Source organism: Schistocerca piceifrons, chromosome 3 (assembly GCF_021461385.2).
Source record: "Schistocerca piceifrons isolate TAMUIC-IGC-003096 chromosome 3, iqSchPice1.1, whole genome shotgun sequence".
NCBI lineage: Eukaryota > Metazoa > Arthropoda > Insecta > Orthoptera > Acrididae > Schistocerca > Schistocerca piceifrons.
Genome location: NC_060140.1, coordinates 109,403,662 through 109,416,868, shown reverse-complemented (window position 1 = coordinate 109,416,868; position 13,207 = coordinate 109,403,662). Strand labels below are relative to the sequence as shown.

Genomic DNA, 13,207 nt, shown 5'->3' with positions numbered 1-13,207 from the left:
ACTGAATTTTTCATTTGTCTGATTGACAGTCTTGTAGTAACTTTTCTTTTTATGGGGGTAAATAGGTACTCCTCTTCCATTTCAGATATTATAAGTATTCAACTTTCACTTTTATTCTGAATAAATCAAAACCAATAGTGATTAAAATTATGATTTTGACAATTAAAACTGATAAAGCATCTAATGGTGTTGTTATAATCATAGTTTTCTTATATGTCAGTTTTCATAAAATCACATTTTGTACATTGTGAATTATACACAAAAAATAGTGCAACTTTAAATAATTTTAAAAGAGATTTTGATTACTTTGATGTGAATGTTTGTTTGTGCCTGGAACATTTTAAATGAGTTCTTTATTTTTCCACATATAGATAATGATTGACAAAGAAACACTGAATAAAGCATCAAAAAATTCTCATGCATATCACATACGCATAATTAATGAACGTGAAGATACACTAGTAGAAAGGGCAAAGCAGTGGGCTAGAAACATGTGCAGAGAAATTCATAGGTTAGTATACATTTCTAATTTTGTTTTCAGCATGCCTAACTGTAGGTTTACATCTATTAAACCTAATTACACTGTTAATAGCAAGGGCTGTTCATTTACAATATCTCAAAATAGTAGCTGGATATGAAGCCACTAGTGATGGGGATTTTCTGAAATCCCTTCATCATAACAAAGGCAGAGAATAACACAAACAAAAAGTTCTCACACAAGTGTCAAAAGCGAGAAGTTCCAGATTAAGATATAGGCCTACAAAACGTACAGGAAATGATTATGAAGTAAATCAATAGCTGAAAACCAAGATCCAAGTCCATTACTTCTAATAATGAGGTGTAGGCAGTTAATAAGTCAGCAATAAGAGCAAAATTTGTATAAAATAATGTGCAGAATATGAAGCGGGATGGGTGAGCGTCAGAAGTGAGATGGTGAAATAAAGAGTTAATTAAAGAAAACCTGGGTTATATGGAATATAGAAGGGGCTTGACCTGAGGTTGGAGGTAAACATTGAACTGGCGAGCATCAATGGAAAATGAAGTTTGAAGTGATATTTTGCAAAAAGTGCTACACATCACCTGACTGGCAGGCTGCCCTGTACAATAAGTAGGAAAGAAACAACAAGCTCCAAATGAATATGCAATGTTCATAACAAATATAGGAAAAATATGGGATGGGGGAAATGGAGAACTGGAAAAAGAAGAGTACGAATGAACTCACACACACACACACACACACACACACACACACACACAAAACAACTTTTAAAGATCTGACATCTGACATAAACAACACAGGTACTATAGGCGCAATGTAATTTGGTGGCCATGTATGTGCGAGTTGCATTTGCTAGAGTGTGTGTGCGTATGTTGTCTAATTGGAGGCCTTTTTTGACAAAAGCTTACTTGTTTTGACAGTCTTTTTGTTGTGCCTATCTTTGACTCAACATCTCCACTATATGGTGAGTAGCAATCTATGCTTTTCAAAATACTGTCATTATTCCATCCTGGATTTTCCATTGTTTGATAGATGGTAGACAATTTGTCAGTGAACATTTCTATCCTACTGATAGTTTGGTAGTAGCAGCCATAAGTGTATATAGCATTTAACATGTAATTATTACTGGTGTGAGAGCCTTCAGTGTTGAAACTGCAATTTTTCCTTCCTTCCAGCACCTGTGAATCTGATTTACTTGACAAACACCTTTATTCTCATTTTTTTTACTGTGGTCTTCAGTCCAAAGACTAGTTTGATGAAGTTGTACATGCTAGCTTGTCCTGTGCCAGCTCTTTCATCTCTGAATAAGTAGTGCAATGAACATGCCTGCTGTATTCATCTGCCCCAACAATTTTTTTTCTCCTTTCACACTTCCCTCCATGACCAAACTGACTACTCCTTGACGCCTCATGATGTGTCCTATCACCTAATCCATTCTTTTATGCAAACTGAATAATAAATTTCGTTTTTTCCCAATTCGATTAAATATCTCCCCATTAGTTATGTGATCTACCCATCTTATTATCTGTGTTCTTTTGTAGCACCACATTTCAAAAGCTTCTATTTCCTTGTTGACTCAACTGCTTATTGTCCACTGTTCACCTCTGTACAAGGCTACACCTTGAGCAAATATTTTCAGAAAAGGCTTCCTAACACTTAAAATTATATTAAATGTTAATAAACCCCTCTCTTTCAGAGTTGATTTTCTATAGCTGAAATGTCATGATCAACTGTGATGTGAGAATGTGGTGAAATGTATTTATCTCCACAAGACATTATTTTACTTTTGAAAACTGAAACTTTGTTCAGAATTTCAATTTATTTGTTAAAAACGAGTTCACACTATTGAAACTTTGTGCAGAAGTTAAATTTCTTTGTTAAAAGTGAGTTTACACTACCTCTGAGTCATCAGTATATGCAAGTAACTTCACACTTTATACTTATTTCAGATACAACAGCCATGTAACTAACCCCACCGAATCCCTGCACCCCTACCTTCTACCTTCTTCCTAAAATTCACAAACCCAATCATCCCGGCCGTCCCATTGTAGCTTGTTACTAAGCCCCCACAGAACGTATTTCTGCCTACGTAGATCAACACCTTCAACCCATTACATGCAGTCTCCCATCCTTCATCAAAGACACCAACCACTTTCTCGAATGCCTGGAATCCTTACCCAGTCTGTTACCCCCGGAAACCATCCTTGTTACCATTGATGCCACTTCTTTATACACAAATATTCCGCATGTCCAGGGCCTCGCTGCGATGGAGCACTTCCTTTCACGCCGATCACCTGTCACCCTACCTAAAACCTCTTTCCTCATTACCTTAGCCAGCCTCATCCTGACCCACAACTTCTTCACTTTTGAAGGCCAGACATACCAACAATTAAAGGGAACAGCCATGGGTACCAGGATGGCCCCCTCGTACGCCAACCTATTCATGGGTCGCTTAGAGGAAGCCTTCTTGGTTACCCAGGCCTGCCAACCCAAAGTTTGGTACAGATTTATTGATGACATCTTCATGATCTGGACTCACAGTGAAGAAGAACTCCAGAATTTCCTCTCCAACCTCAACTCCTTTGGTTCCATCAGATTCACTTGGTCCTACTCCAAATCCCATGCAACTTTCCTTGACGTTGACCTCCATCTGTCCAATGGCCAGCTTCACACGTCCGTCCACATCAAACCCACCAACAAGCAACAGTACCTCCATTATGACAGCTGCCACCCATTCCACATCAAACGGTCCCTTCCCTACAGCCTAGGTCTTCGTGGCAAACGAATCTGCTCCAGTCCGGAATCCCTGAATCATTACACCAACAACCTGAAAACAGCTTTCGCATCCCGCAACTACCCTCCCGACCTGGTACAGAAGCAAATAACCAGAGCCACTTCCTCATCCCCTCAAACCCAGAATCCCCCACAGAAGAACCACAAAAGTGCCCCACTTGTGACAGGATACTTTCCGGGACCGGGTCAGACTCTGAATGTGGCTCTCCAGCAGGGATACGACTTCTTCAAATTCTGCCCTGAAATGAGATCCATCCTTCATGAAATCCTCCCCACTCCACCAAGAGTGTCTTTCCGCCGTCCACCTAACCTTCGTAACTTCTTAGTTCATCCCTATGAAATCCCCAAACCACCTTCCCTACCCTCTGGCTCCTACCCTTGTAACCGCCTCCAGTGTAAAACCTGTCCCATGCACTGTCCCACCACCACCTACTCCAGTCCTGTAACCCGGAAGGTGTACACGATCAAAGGTAGAGCCACGTGTGAAAGCACCCACGTGATTTACCAACTAACCTGCCTACACTGTGAAGCCTTCTATGTGGGAATGACCAGCAACAAACTGTCCATTCGCATGAATGGACACAGGCAGACAGTGTTTGTTGGTAATGAGGATCACCCTGTGGCTAAACATGCCTTGGTGCACGGCCAGCACATCTTGGCACAGTGTTACACCGTCTGGGTTATCTGGATACTTCCCACTAACACCAACCTGTCAGAACTCCGGAGATGGGAACTTGCCCTTCAGTATATCTTCTCTTCTCGTTATCCGCCAGGCCTCAACCTCCACTAATTTCAAGTTGCCATCGCTCATACCTCCCCTGTCTTTCAACAACATCTTTGCCTCTTTACTTCCGCCTTGACTGACATCTCTGCCCAAACTCTTTGCCTTTACAAATGTCTGCTTGTGTCTGTGTATGTGCGGATGGATATGTGTGTGTGTGCGAGTGTATACCCGTCCTTTTTTCCCCCTAAGGTAAGTCTTTCTGCTCCCAGGAATGTGAATGACTCCTTACCCTCTCCCTTAAAACCCACATCCTTTCGTCTTTCCTTCTCCTTCCCTCTTTCCTGACGAAGCAACCGTTAGTTGTGAAAGCTAGAATTTTGTGTATGTTTGTGTTTGTTTGTTGTTTATGTGTCTATCGACCTGCCAGCGCTTTTGTTTGGTAAGTCTCATCATCTTTGTTTTTTATATATATATATATATATATATATTTATTTAATTACAGAAGGGTTCTTATGGTTTTTTCAGGGAGGAAATAAGACGAAATAGGTCAAAAATTAATGAGTTCAACCATTTCTTTGAAATACAGAGACAAGAATTTGAAGAATTAGCTTATCAGGTTTTTAAGCATGAAGAAACTTCAGAATCCCATGAAAGTCACTGTCAGGATTAGGCGTTCCTTTGTAAGTATGGTTTTCAGCAATGTTTTTACAGTGCTACAACATATATAATTTTTATTGTAATAGAAGAGTATAAACTTTCTGACTAACTATTGTTCATATAGGGCTACAAAAGGTTTTTAAAATGAAGTTTCACTCTCATTTTATTAACAAATAAAAAAATCATTTTTGTGTTTAACAGGTGTTTATTACTGTAAACAGTGTGCTTCACTTAGGCTGTGATGCAGTACATTTTTTACTGCAGTACAGATATATTTAAAAAAACAATATAGTGCAACTACTTTACATGCAAGCTACATACGTAGAATATCTGTTACTGGGTGGCACTTTGTGTGACTGGTGATTATTGAGAATGCACGACATTAACAATGCCCAGACCATGATACGCACAAACAGTGATTGCAAAAGAGTAATGTGGTTCCTTTTAGTAACTCTTTGTGTCATTTACAACAAAACATATACACCTTACCTCCATGGCACCAATGAGCAAAAGACCATGATGTCTTCCTAACATGCTCCGTCATGAGATTGTTACATGATGCTACTCTAGTCAAAATAATATCCATGTACCTAACCATCATTCATTTACAAACATTTTTTTATAATATTCAAATACTTCAGCCAAATACATTACACAATTACGTACACAATTATTGTGATCACATACTATCATATTTTCTTGTCACTGTTTTTATTTTAACAAATTGCACAAATTGGAACAGAATTCGCTTGTCAAAACAACTGCTTAATTAAACTTCCTTATAGGTTAGAACTGTGTGCTGGCCCAAGACTCGAACTCAGAACCTTTGCCTTTCGCAGACAAGTGCTTTACTGAATGAGCCACTCAGGCATGACTCACAACTAGTCCTCACAGCTGATCAGTGTAGTTTCCCTGTTAACATTAAGGATCTGTTAATTGTTCTTGGTTCTCCTGAGAGGTGTTCAAAGAAGTTTAGTCATCTCCATTGAGCACTTATAGCTTTTATGAAAAACTATATTTATATTAATAAAAAACGATTTTATTCTTTATACATCACTGATAAAAATATAGTGAAATTGTGACAGCAATTATATACTGATCTATGTATTAGTTGCCTTTTCTCAAAACTGTTTGAACTGCTCATGAGAAGAAATCCAAGAGGAAGAACGATTATGATATTCTTCAGTCCCACAATTCCCATAACTCTAATTGCTACTTGTCCTGCAACTATCTCTACTCGGTTACCTACCACTCATCCAATTATCTTTATACTCTTCACTGTTTCACAATGGCCCTCTGCCATTAACTTGATTTATAGGTGATAGGAGAGTATGCCCTATAGCTTCCCCACGATCTTAAATCTTTTATATCATCATGTGCAACATGCCACCCCTCATATTTGCACAAAGGCAATCTCACTTTGTCCTGTATCTCATCCCTTTCCTTACTGTAACTCCTTTCCCTAGGTCTTGCTTTCCATTCTCTCACAGTGAATATTGTTCAAATGGCTCTGAGCACTATGGGACTTAACTTCTGAGGTCATCAGTCCCCTAGAACTTAGAACTACTTAAACCTAACTAACCTAAGGACATCACAGACTGAAGCGCCTAGAACCGCTCGGCCACTCCGGCCGGCTGAATATTGTTGTTGTGGTCTTCAGTCCTGAGACTGGTTTGATGCAGCTCTCCATGCTACTCTATCCTGTGCAAGCTGCTTCATCTCCCAGTACATACCGTGGCCTACAACCTTCTGAATCTGCTTAGTGTATTCATCTCTTGGTCTCCCTCTATGATTTTTACCCTCCACGCTGCCCTCCAATACTAAACTAGTGATCCCTTGATGCCTCAGAACATGTCCTACCAACCAATCCCTTCTTTCAGTCAAGTTGTGCCACAAACTCCTCTTCTCCCCAATTCTATTCAATACCTCCTCATTAGTTATGTGATATACCCATCTAAACTTCAGCATTCTTCTGTAGCACCACATTTTGAAAGCTTCTATTCTCTTCTTGTCCAAAGTATTTATTGTCCATGTTTCACTTCCATACATGGCTACATTCCATACAAATACTTTCAGATACAACTTCCTGACACTTAAACCTATACGCGAGGTTAACAAATTTCTCTTCTTCAGAAACACTTTCCTTGCCATTGCCAGTCTACATTATATATCCTCTCTACTTTGACATCATCAGTTATTTTGCTCACCAAATAGCAAAACTCCTTTATTACTTTAAGTGTCTAATTTCCTAATCTAATTCCCTCAACATCACCCAAGTTAACTCGACTACATTCCATTATCCTCGTTTTGCTTTTGTTGATGTTCATCTTATATCCTCCTTTCAAGACAGTGTCCATTCCGTTCAACTGCTCTTCCAAGTCCTTTACTGTCTCTGACAGAATTACAATGTCATTGGCGAACCTCAAAGTTTTTATTTCTTCTCCATGGGTTTTAATACCTACTCCAAATTTTTCTTTTGTTTGCTTTACTGCTTGCTCAATACACAGATTGAATAACATCGGGGAGAGGCTGCAACCCTGTCTCACTCTCTTCTCAACCACTGCTTCCCTTTCATGTCCCTCGACTCTTATAACTGCCATCTGGTTTCTGTACAAATAGTAAATAGCTTTTCGCTCCCTGTGTTTTAGCCCTGCCACCTTCAGAATTTGAAAGAGCAGTGAATATTATATTTACTTATTCCACTGTTGCTCTTCCGGACAAGACTTCCAAGTGCCGTATTGAAACTGAGGAAATGTAAGATACATAGGTAATGAAATGAAAGAAAATTGCTCCAAACTCTTGATAGGAGAGACAAAATGCTTGAAGTTAACTATGAACTAACAGAAGAGATCTGAGTTTCATTGTACAACAACACTCAAAATAAGTGACAGCATGCAATCTGAAATGAAATGTGTAGAAGAGAAACGTTGAAGAGGATTACCAGCTGCTTTTTTTTTTAAAGGAACCATCTGGCATTTAGGAGAATCACAGGAAATCTAATCTGGACAGCCAGGCTGAGAATTGAACTTTTGCTCCCACATACAAGTCCAGTGTCTTACCCTGCTGCCTTCTCATTCTGCAAAGTATGCAGAAATGCAGAGGGAAAAGTGAGGAAAGGATGAAGTAGGGAGGAGGAATTGGATTAGGAGTCATTACTTTCAGGTTCCAGCATTCATACTTCGAATCATGGAGAAGTACTGTAAATTGACTATTTAGCTGATATTCCACTGTTCCCCATCTATCTGGTCTTAAATTATTCTGGATTTATGCTTCCTGTTTTGCTTACTAGTACCCTTCACAATTTTCTTCACCTCCCATTCCAAATCTGTTCTCTTTTTCTTTCTCTCTGTCAAAACCTTTTCTAATTCAGTAAATTCCAGGGAGGGGGATGATGAGCTCTGATGACACGTTCAATCACATGCCAGATGTGTTTGATCAGGTTCAGATCTGGTGAACTGGGGGACCAGTACATCCATTGGATCTCACCGCTGTGTTCCTTGAACCACTCCATTACACTCGTGACATGGCACATAATCTTGAAAAATACCACTGCCATTGGGAAATGTGATCATCATGAAGGGGCATACGTGGTCTGCAACCAGTGTATGATGCTCCTTGTCCATCATTGTGCCTTTCACGAGCTCCACTGGACCCATGGATGCCCACATGAATGTTCCCCAGAGCGCAATGGAGTCACTGCCAGCTTGTCACCATCCCACAATAGAGGTGTCAATGGATTCGTGCCCTCCCATCAGCATGCTGAAGAAGGTATGAGCATTCATCAGACCATGCAACACTCTGCCACTGTGCAATGTCCAGTACCAATGGTCACGTGCCCATTTCAGTCATAGCTGGTGATGTTGTAGTATTACCATTGGCAAATGCATGGGTCATTGGCTGCGGAGGTCCATCGTTAGGAGTGTTCGATGCAGTGTGTGTTCAGGCACACTTGTACTCTGGCCAGCATTAAAGTATGTTGTTAGTTCCACCACAGTTCACTGCCTACCCTGTTCCACCAGCTTGCCCAGGCTACGAGATCTAACATCTGTAGTGAGATGTGGCTAGCCAACCCCATGACAACTGGATGTGGTTTTACCATGGTTTCACCATGTGTTGAAGACACTCACCAGGGCACTCCACAATCACCCAAGTTGTACAGTTTGTGAAATGCTTGTGCCAAGCCTCCAGGTCATTACAATCTGCTCTTGGTCAAACTCAGATAGATCGTGCGCCTTCCCCATTGTATACACAGACAGCACCATCCCTGTTACTACATGCACTATGTGTGTGTCTGACTAGCAGGCTTTTTTCACGAGATGATGCTGCTATTGCCAGGACGGGTTTATATCAATAGTAAGTCAGTGGCCATAATGTTCTCATTGATCAGTGTATATATCTGAGGTGTCATAGAGTTCATCCCATCCATCTCTTTTGGGGTGTGCACCAGGTGCAACAGCAGCCAGATAATACTATGTGACAGACAAACTCCAGTTGGCTGCAATGCTCAATTACCTGACATGAAGGAGAGGGGATATCATGTTCTTTCAGAATAAAATTAAAACCTAAATAACATTGTATTAAAGATACGCATTACTTGTGATTGTGCTAGCAGTAAGAATATGAATGATAACATGAACAATTTTGTGACATTGCAACATATTAAAGTGTCTATGTCTATGTATTCAATTAAAACATGATGTTGCGAGGGGGGGGGGGGGGGGGGGAGCGAGATCCAGACAGCATGAAATGTGAAGCAGTCATCTCAGTTAACAGTGTTGGCTCCGGAGCATGCTGTGCCAATGAGCAATTGACTTGGCCTTTGGGTAGACTGTCCAGATTTGACCACTGACATTGATGTGTGATGTGTACTTGGTCAATCAAATAGGACATACTGAGTGGGCACAGCACCAAGCCATGGAGATAGCACTGGCAGAGGGTCAGAGTAGGAGATTTTGTAATTGTTTAGGAGACAGAATACTGTTGTATTAGATATCGGAAGGATTTTAGAGAGAATATCTCTTATTTTAGAGTATAAAAGATAGTCTAAACCCTGGCAGAGTACATGAGGGCATTAGATAATGAATAAGGTGCTCCTGTACAGCTGGTTAGAGGGTGGGGTTGAATCATTAGGAGTATTGAAAGGATATGATGTGAGAGGTCTGCTTGTTGATCTACACTCCTGGAAATTGAAATAAGAACACCGTGAATTCATTGTCCCAGGAAGGGGAAACTTTATTGACACATTCCTGGGGTCAGATACATCACATGATCACACTGACAGAACCACAGGCACATAGACACAGGCAACAGAGCATGCACAATGTCGGCACTAGTACAGTGTATATCCACCTTTCGCAGCAATGCAGGCTGCTATTCTCCCATGGAGACGATCGTAGAGATGCTGGATGTAGTCCTGTGGAACGGCTTGCCATGCCATTTCCACCTGGCGCCTCAGTTGGACCAGCGTTCGTGCTGGACGTGCAGACCGCGTGAGACGACGCTTCATCCAGTCCCAAACATGCTCAATGGGGGACAGATCCGGAGATCTTGCTGGCCAGGGTAGTTGACTTACACCTTCTAGAGCACGTTGGGTGGCACGGGATACATGCGGACGTGCATTGTCCTGTTGGAACAGCACATTCCCTTGCCGGTCTAGGAATGGTAGAATGATGGGTTCAATGACGGTTTGGATGTACCGTGCACTATTCAGTGTCCCCTCGACGATCACCAGTGGTGTACGGCCAGTGTAGGAGATCGCTCCCCACACCATGATGCCGGGTGTTGGCCCTGTGTGCCTCGGTCGTATGCATTCCTGATTGTGGCGCTCACCTGCACGGCGCCAAACACGCATACGACCATCATTGGCACCAAGGCAGAAGCGACTCTCATCGCTGAAGACGACACGCCTCCATTCGTCCCTCCATTGACGCCTGTCGCGACACCACTGGAGGCGGGCTGCACGATGTTGGGGGCGTGAGCGGAAGACGGCCTAACGGTGTGCGGGACCGTAGCCCAGCTTCATGGAGACGGTTGCGAATGGTCCTCGCCGATACCCCAGGAGCAACAGTGTCCCTAATTTGCTGGGAAGTGGCGGTGCGGTCCCCTACGGCACTGCGTAGGATCCTACGGTCTTGGCGTGCATCCGTGCGTCGCTGCGGTCCAGTCCCAGGTCGACGGGCACGTGCATCTTCCGCCGACCACTGGCGACAACATCGATGTACTGTGGAGACCTCACGCCCCACGTGTTGAGCAATTCGGCGGTATGTCCACCCGGCCTCCCGCATGCCCACTATACGCCCTCGCTCAAAGTCCGTCAACTGCACATACGGTTCACGTCCACGCTGTCGCGGCATGCTACCAGTGTTAAAGACTGCGATGGAGCTCCGTATGCCACGGCAAACTGGCTGACACTGACGGCGGCGGTGCACAAATGCTGCGCAGCTAGCGCCATTCGACGGCCAACACCGCGGTTCCTGGTGTGTCCGCTGTGCCGTGCGTGTGATCATTGCTTGTACAGCCCTCTCGCAGTGTCCGGAGCAAATATGGTGGGTCTGACACACCGGTGTCAATGTGTTCTTTTTTCCATTTCCAAGAGTGTAGTATATTATTACTTTAGTGGCTAGAAAGTGGACTTCTTTTCTCAAATACTGCCATCACTGCTTTTTTGCATCAGTTTGTATTCAGGTTTTTTGGTTTACCATCTTTTTAAGGAAAAATAGAGTTTTTTGTGCTTTTGGTCTTCACTGTGCTGCATCTTTGAACTTCACATCATTTTAAAACATAATTTCTAATGCTGAATGAAATGAACTAATGATCACATCAAAGGCAGTGAATGCTCATGTCTCTTTTAATGTCTACTTGCACAGTCCCACTAACTATAAACACACATGGGACAAACAAAGAGAAATGTTTGTATAACTTCCGTTTTGTGTAGTATATAACTCTTCTTCCAGTATTTGGCTGTAATAAATATAATCTACAATCTCAGTTTCCGTGCTAAGTGCTACCAGTCAGTATTTTTTCCATTGCTGTTAATCTAAATACTGAGACTGGATAATTCTATATATTATGGCATACTACGTTATTATTTGAGCATCTTAGCCTGTTTACAGAGCACATTTCCTAGTAGTGGTAGCCCAAGCACGATATGTCACTATTAGTGCTCCATCATGGAACAGTGTGTCTGGAAGACTTGCGTATTCTGATGGTGTGCACTTATGATTGCAACTGATTGAAACCATCCATTGGAATGCAAGATTGAATTTTGTCTGGGGCATATCCAGTATTTACAAGTGATCCTTAGAATGGAGAAAAGTTTCTCTGTTGCCTTTATAAAAAGATTTAAGGAATATAGTTTTTCTTGGATAAGACTTTTTTCATCATCACTCTCCCTGTGCACAAAAAAAAAAAAAGGACCTGCATTCATAGAAAGTTCAGAAGTTACTAATAACAGTGAAAGTATGTCTACCTGCAAGGATCCTTGCATTATATGTAAGACTGACTACTATTTATTCATTCATTCATTATAAATTCTATTTTAGACGTCATGTTGTCTACAGAGCAGCTTATGCATAAGACACTGGACAAGTCAGTTTATAAGTATACAGGAGAAGGTGATGATTTATATTCATACTTATTTAAGATTACAATAAGTCACTTCATACATTAAGTATTTATATAGCACACTTCATAAATTTAAATATTCTTCAGTTCTGAAGAACCCATTGAGAAGAAGAACACTCGGGTGTGTAACAAGCCAAGGTATATATTAAAAAAAGACCAGGTAATTGTAAAAACTTAACATGTACACAGTATTTTTTTTAAAAAGGTGACTATACTGCTTAATGCTGTTGATGCTCATGCTATCTAAATTTAGTCATGCGAATTAGAAAGAAAGCTACTACTGTGAAAAGGCTACTGCCTCCTCTGTTAGACTAAACAACTGTTTTTATCTTCTATTTGTAGATTATAGCCTATTGGTATTTTTCAAAGAAAATAGTTGTTGGTTACAGTACATTACTATTATACTTCTCATGTAGATTTACAATCCTTGAATCTAGATCCTTAGAGAAACTGTATAAAGATTGACTACTAAGTTACATTTTTAAAAAATTTTCTTTTGAAATGGTAGAAGTTCCCAGGTTTTTCTCTATGTTAGATGGGATCCTGTTAAATACCTTTCATCAGGATATGTGACTTACATATATGAATATATTCAGTATATCATGGACAGTATAATGGACAAGTTTGTATCTTGCTAGATGATAATAATAGGCTATAAAATATCTTTTACACCTTGTACATAATTTGTGTAATTGTAAATGTAAGTGTGTATGTACACAAAAGATGATATTACTGCATTTTTAATGCTTAAAGATGGATAATAAATAAATAACTAAATAACTTCACTCGGAATGCTAGACTGTGAGGCAAAATTTACATGGAAATTATTTTTGTGTCTTGTATTGTGATTGTTTGGATTACAATTCAGATGAAACTGATTTTTATTGCCAGCTATAAAAACCATTAAGGAA

At 40.8% G+C, this 13,207-nt stretch overlaps 1 protein-coding gene across 1 annotated transcript in view; it reads left to right on the top strand.

Moving 5' to 3' along the window:
• LOC124789902 (dynein regulatory complex subunit 3) overlaps positions 1–12,494 on the top strand; it is a 73,681-nt gene extending 61,187 nt beyond the window's left edge. The window contains exons 8-10 of the mRNA XM_047257419.1: positions 372–511; positions 4,542–4,696; positions 12,384–12,494. Of these exons, the coding sequence (XP_047113375.1) occupies positions 372–511; positions 4,542–4,686 (285 nt within the window). The 3' untranslated portion in view covers positions 4,687–4,696; positions 12,384–12,494. The remainder of the gene's footprint in view (positions 1–371; positions 512–4,541; positions 4,697–12,383) is intronic.
• The last annotated feature ends 713 nt before the right edge of the window (positions 12,495–13,207 follow it).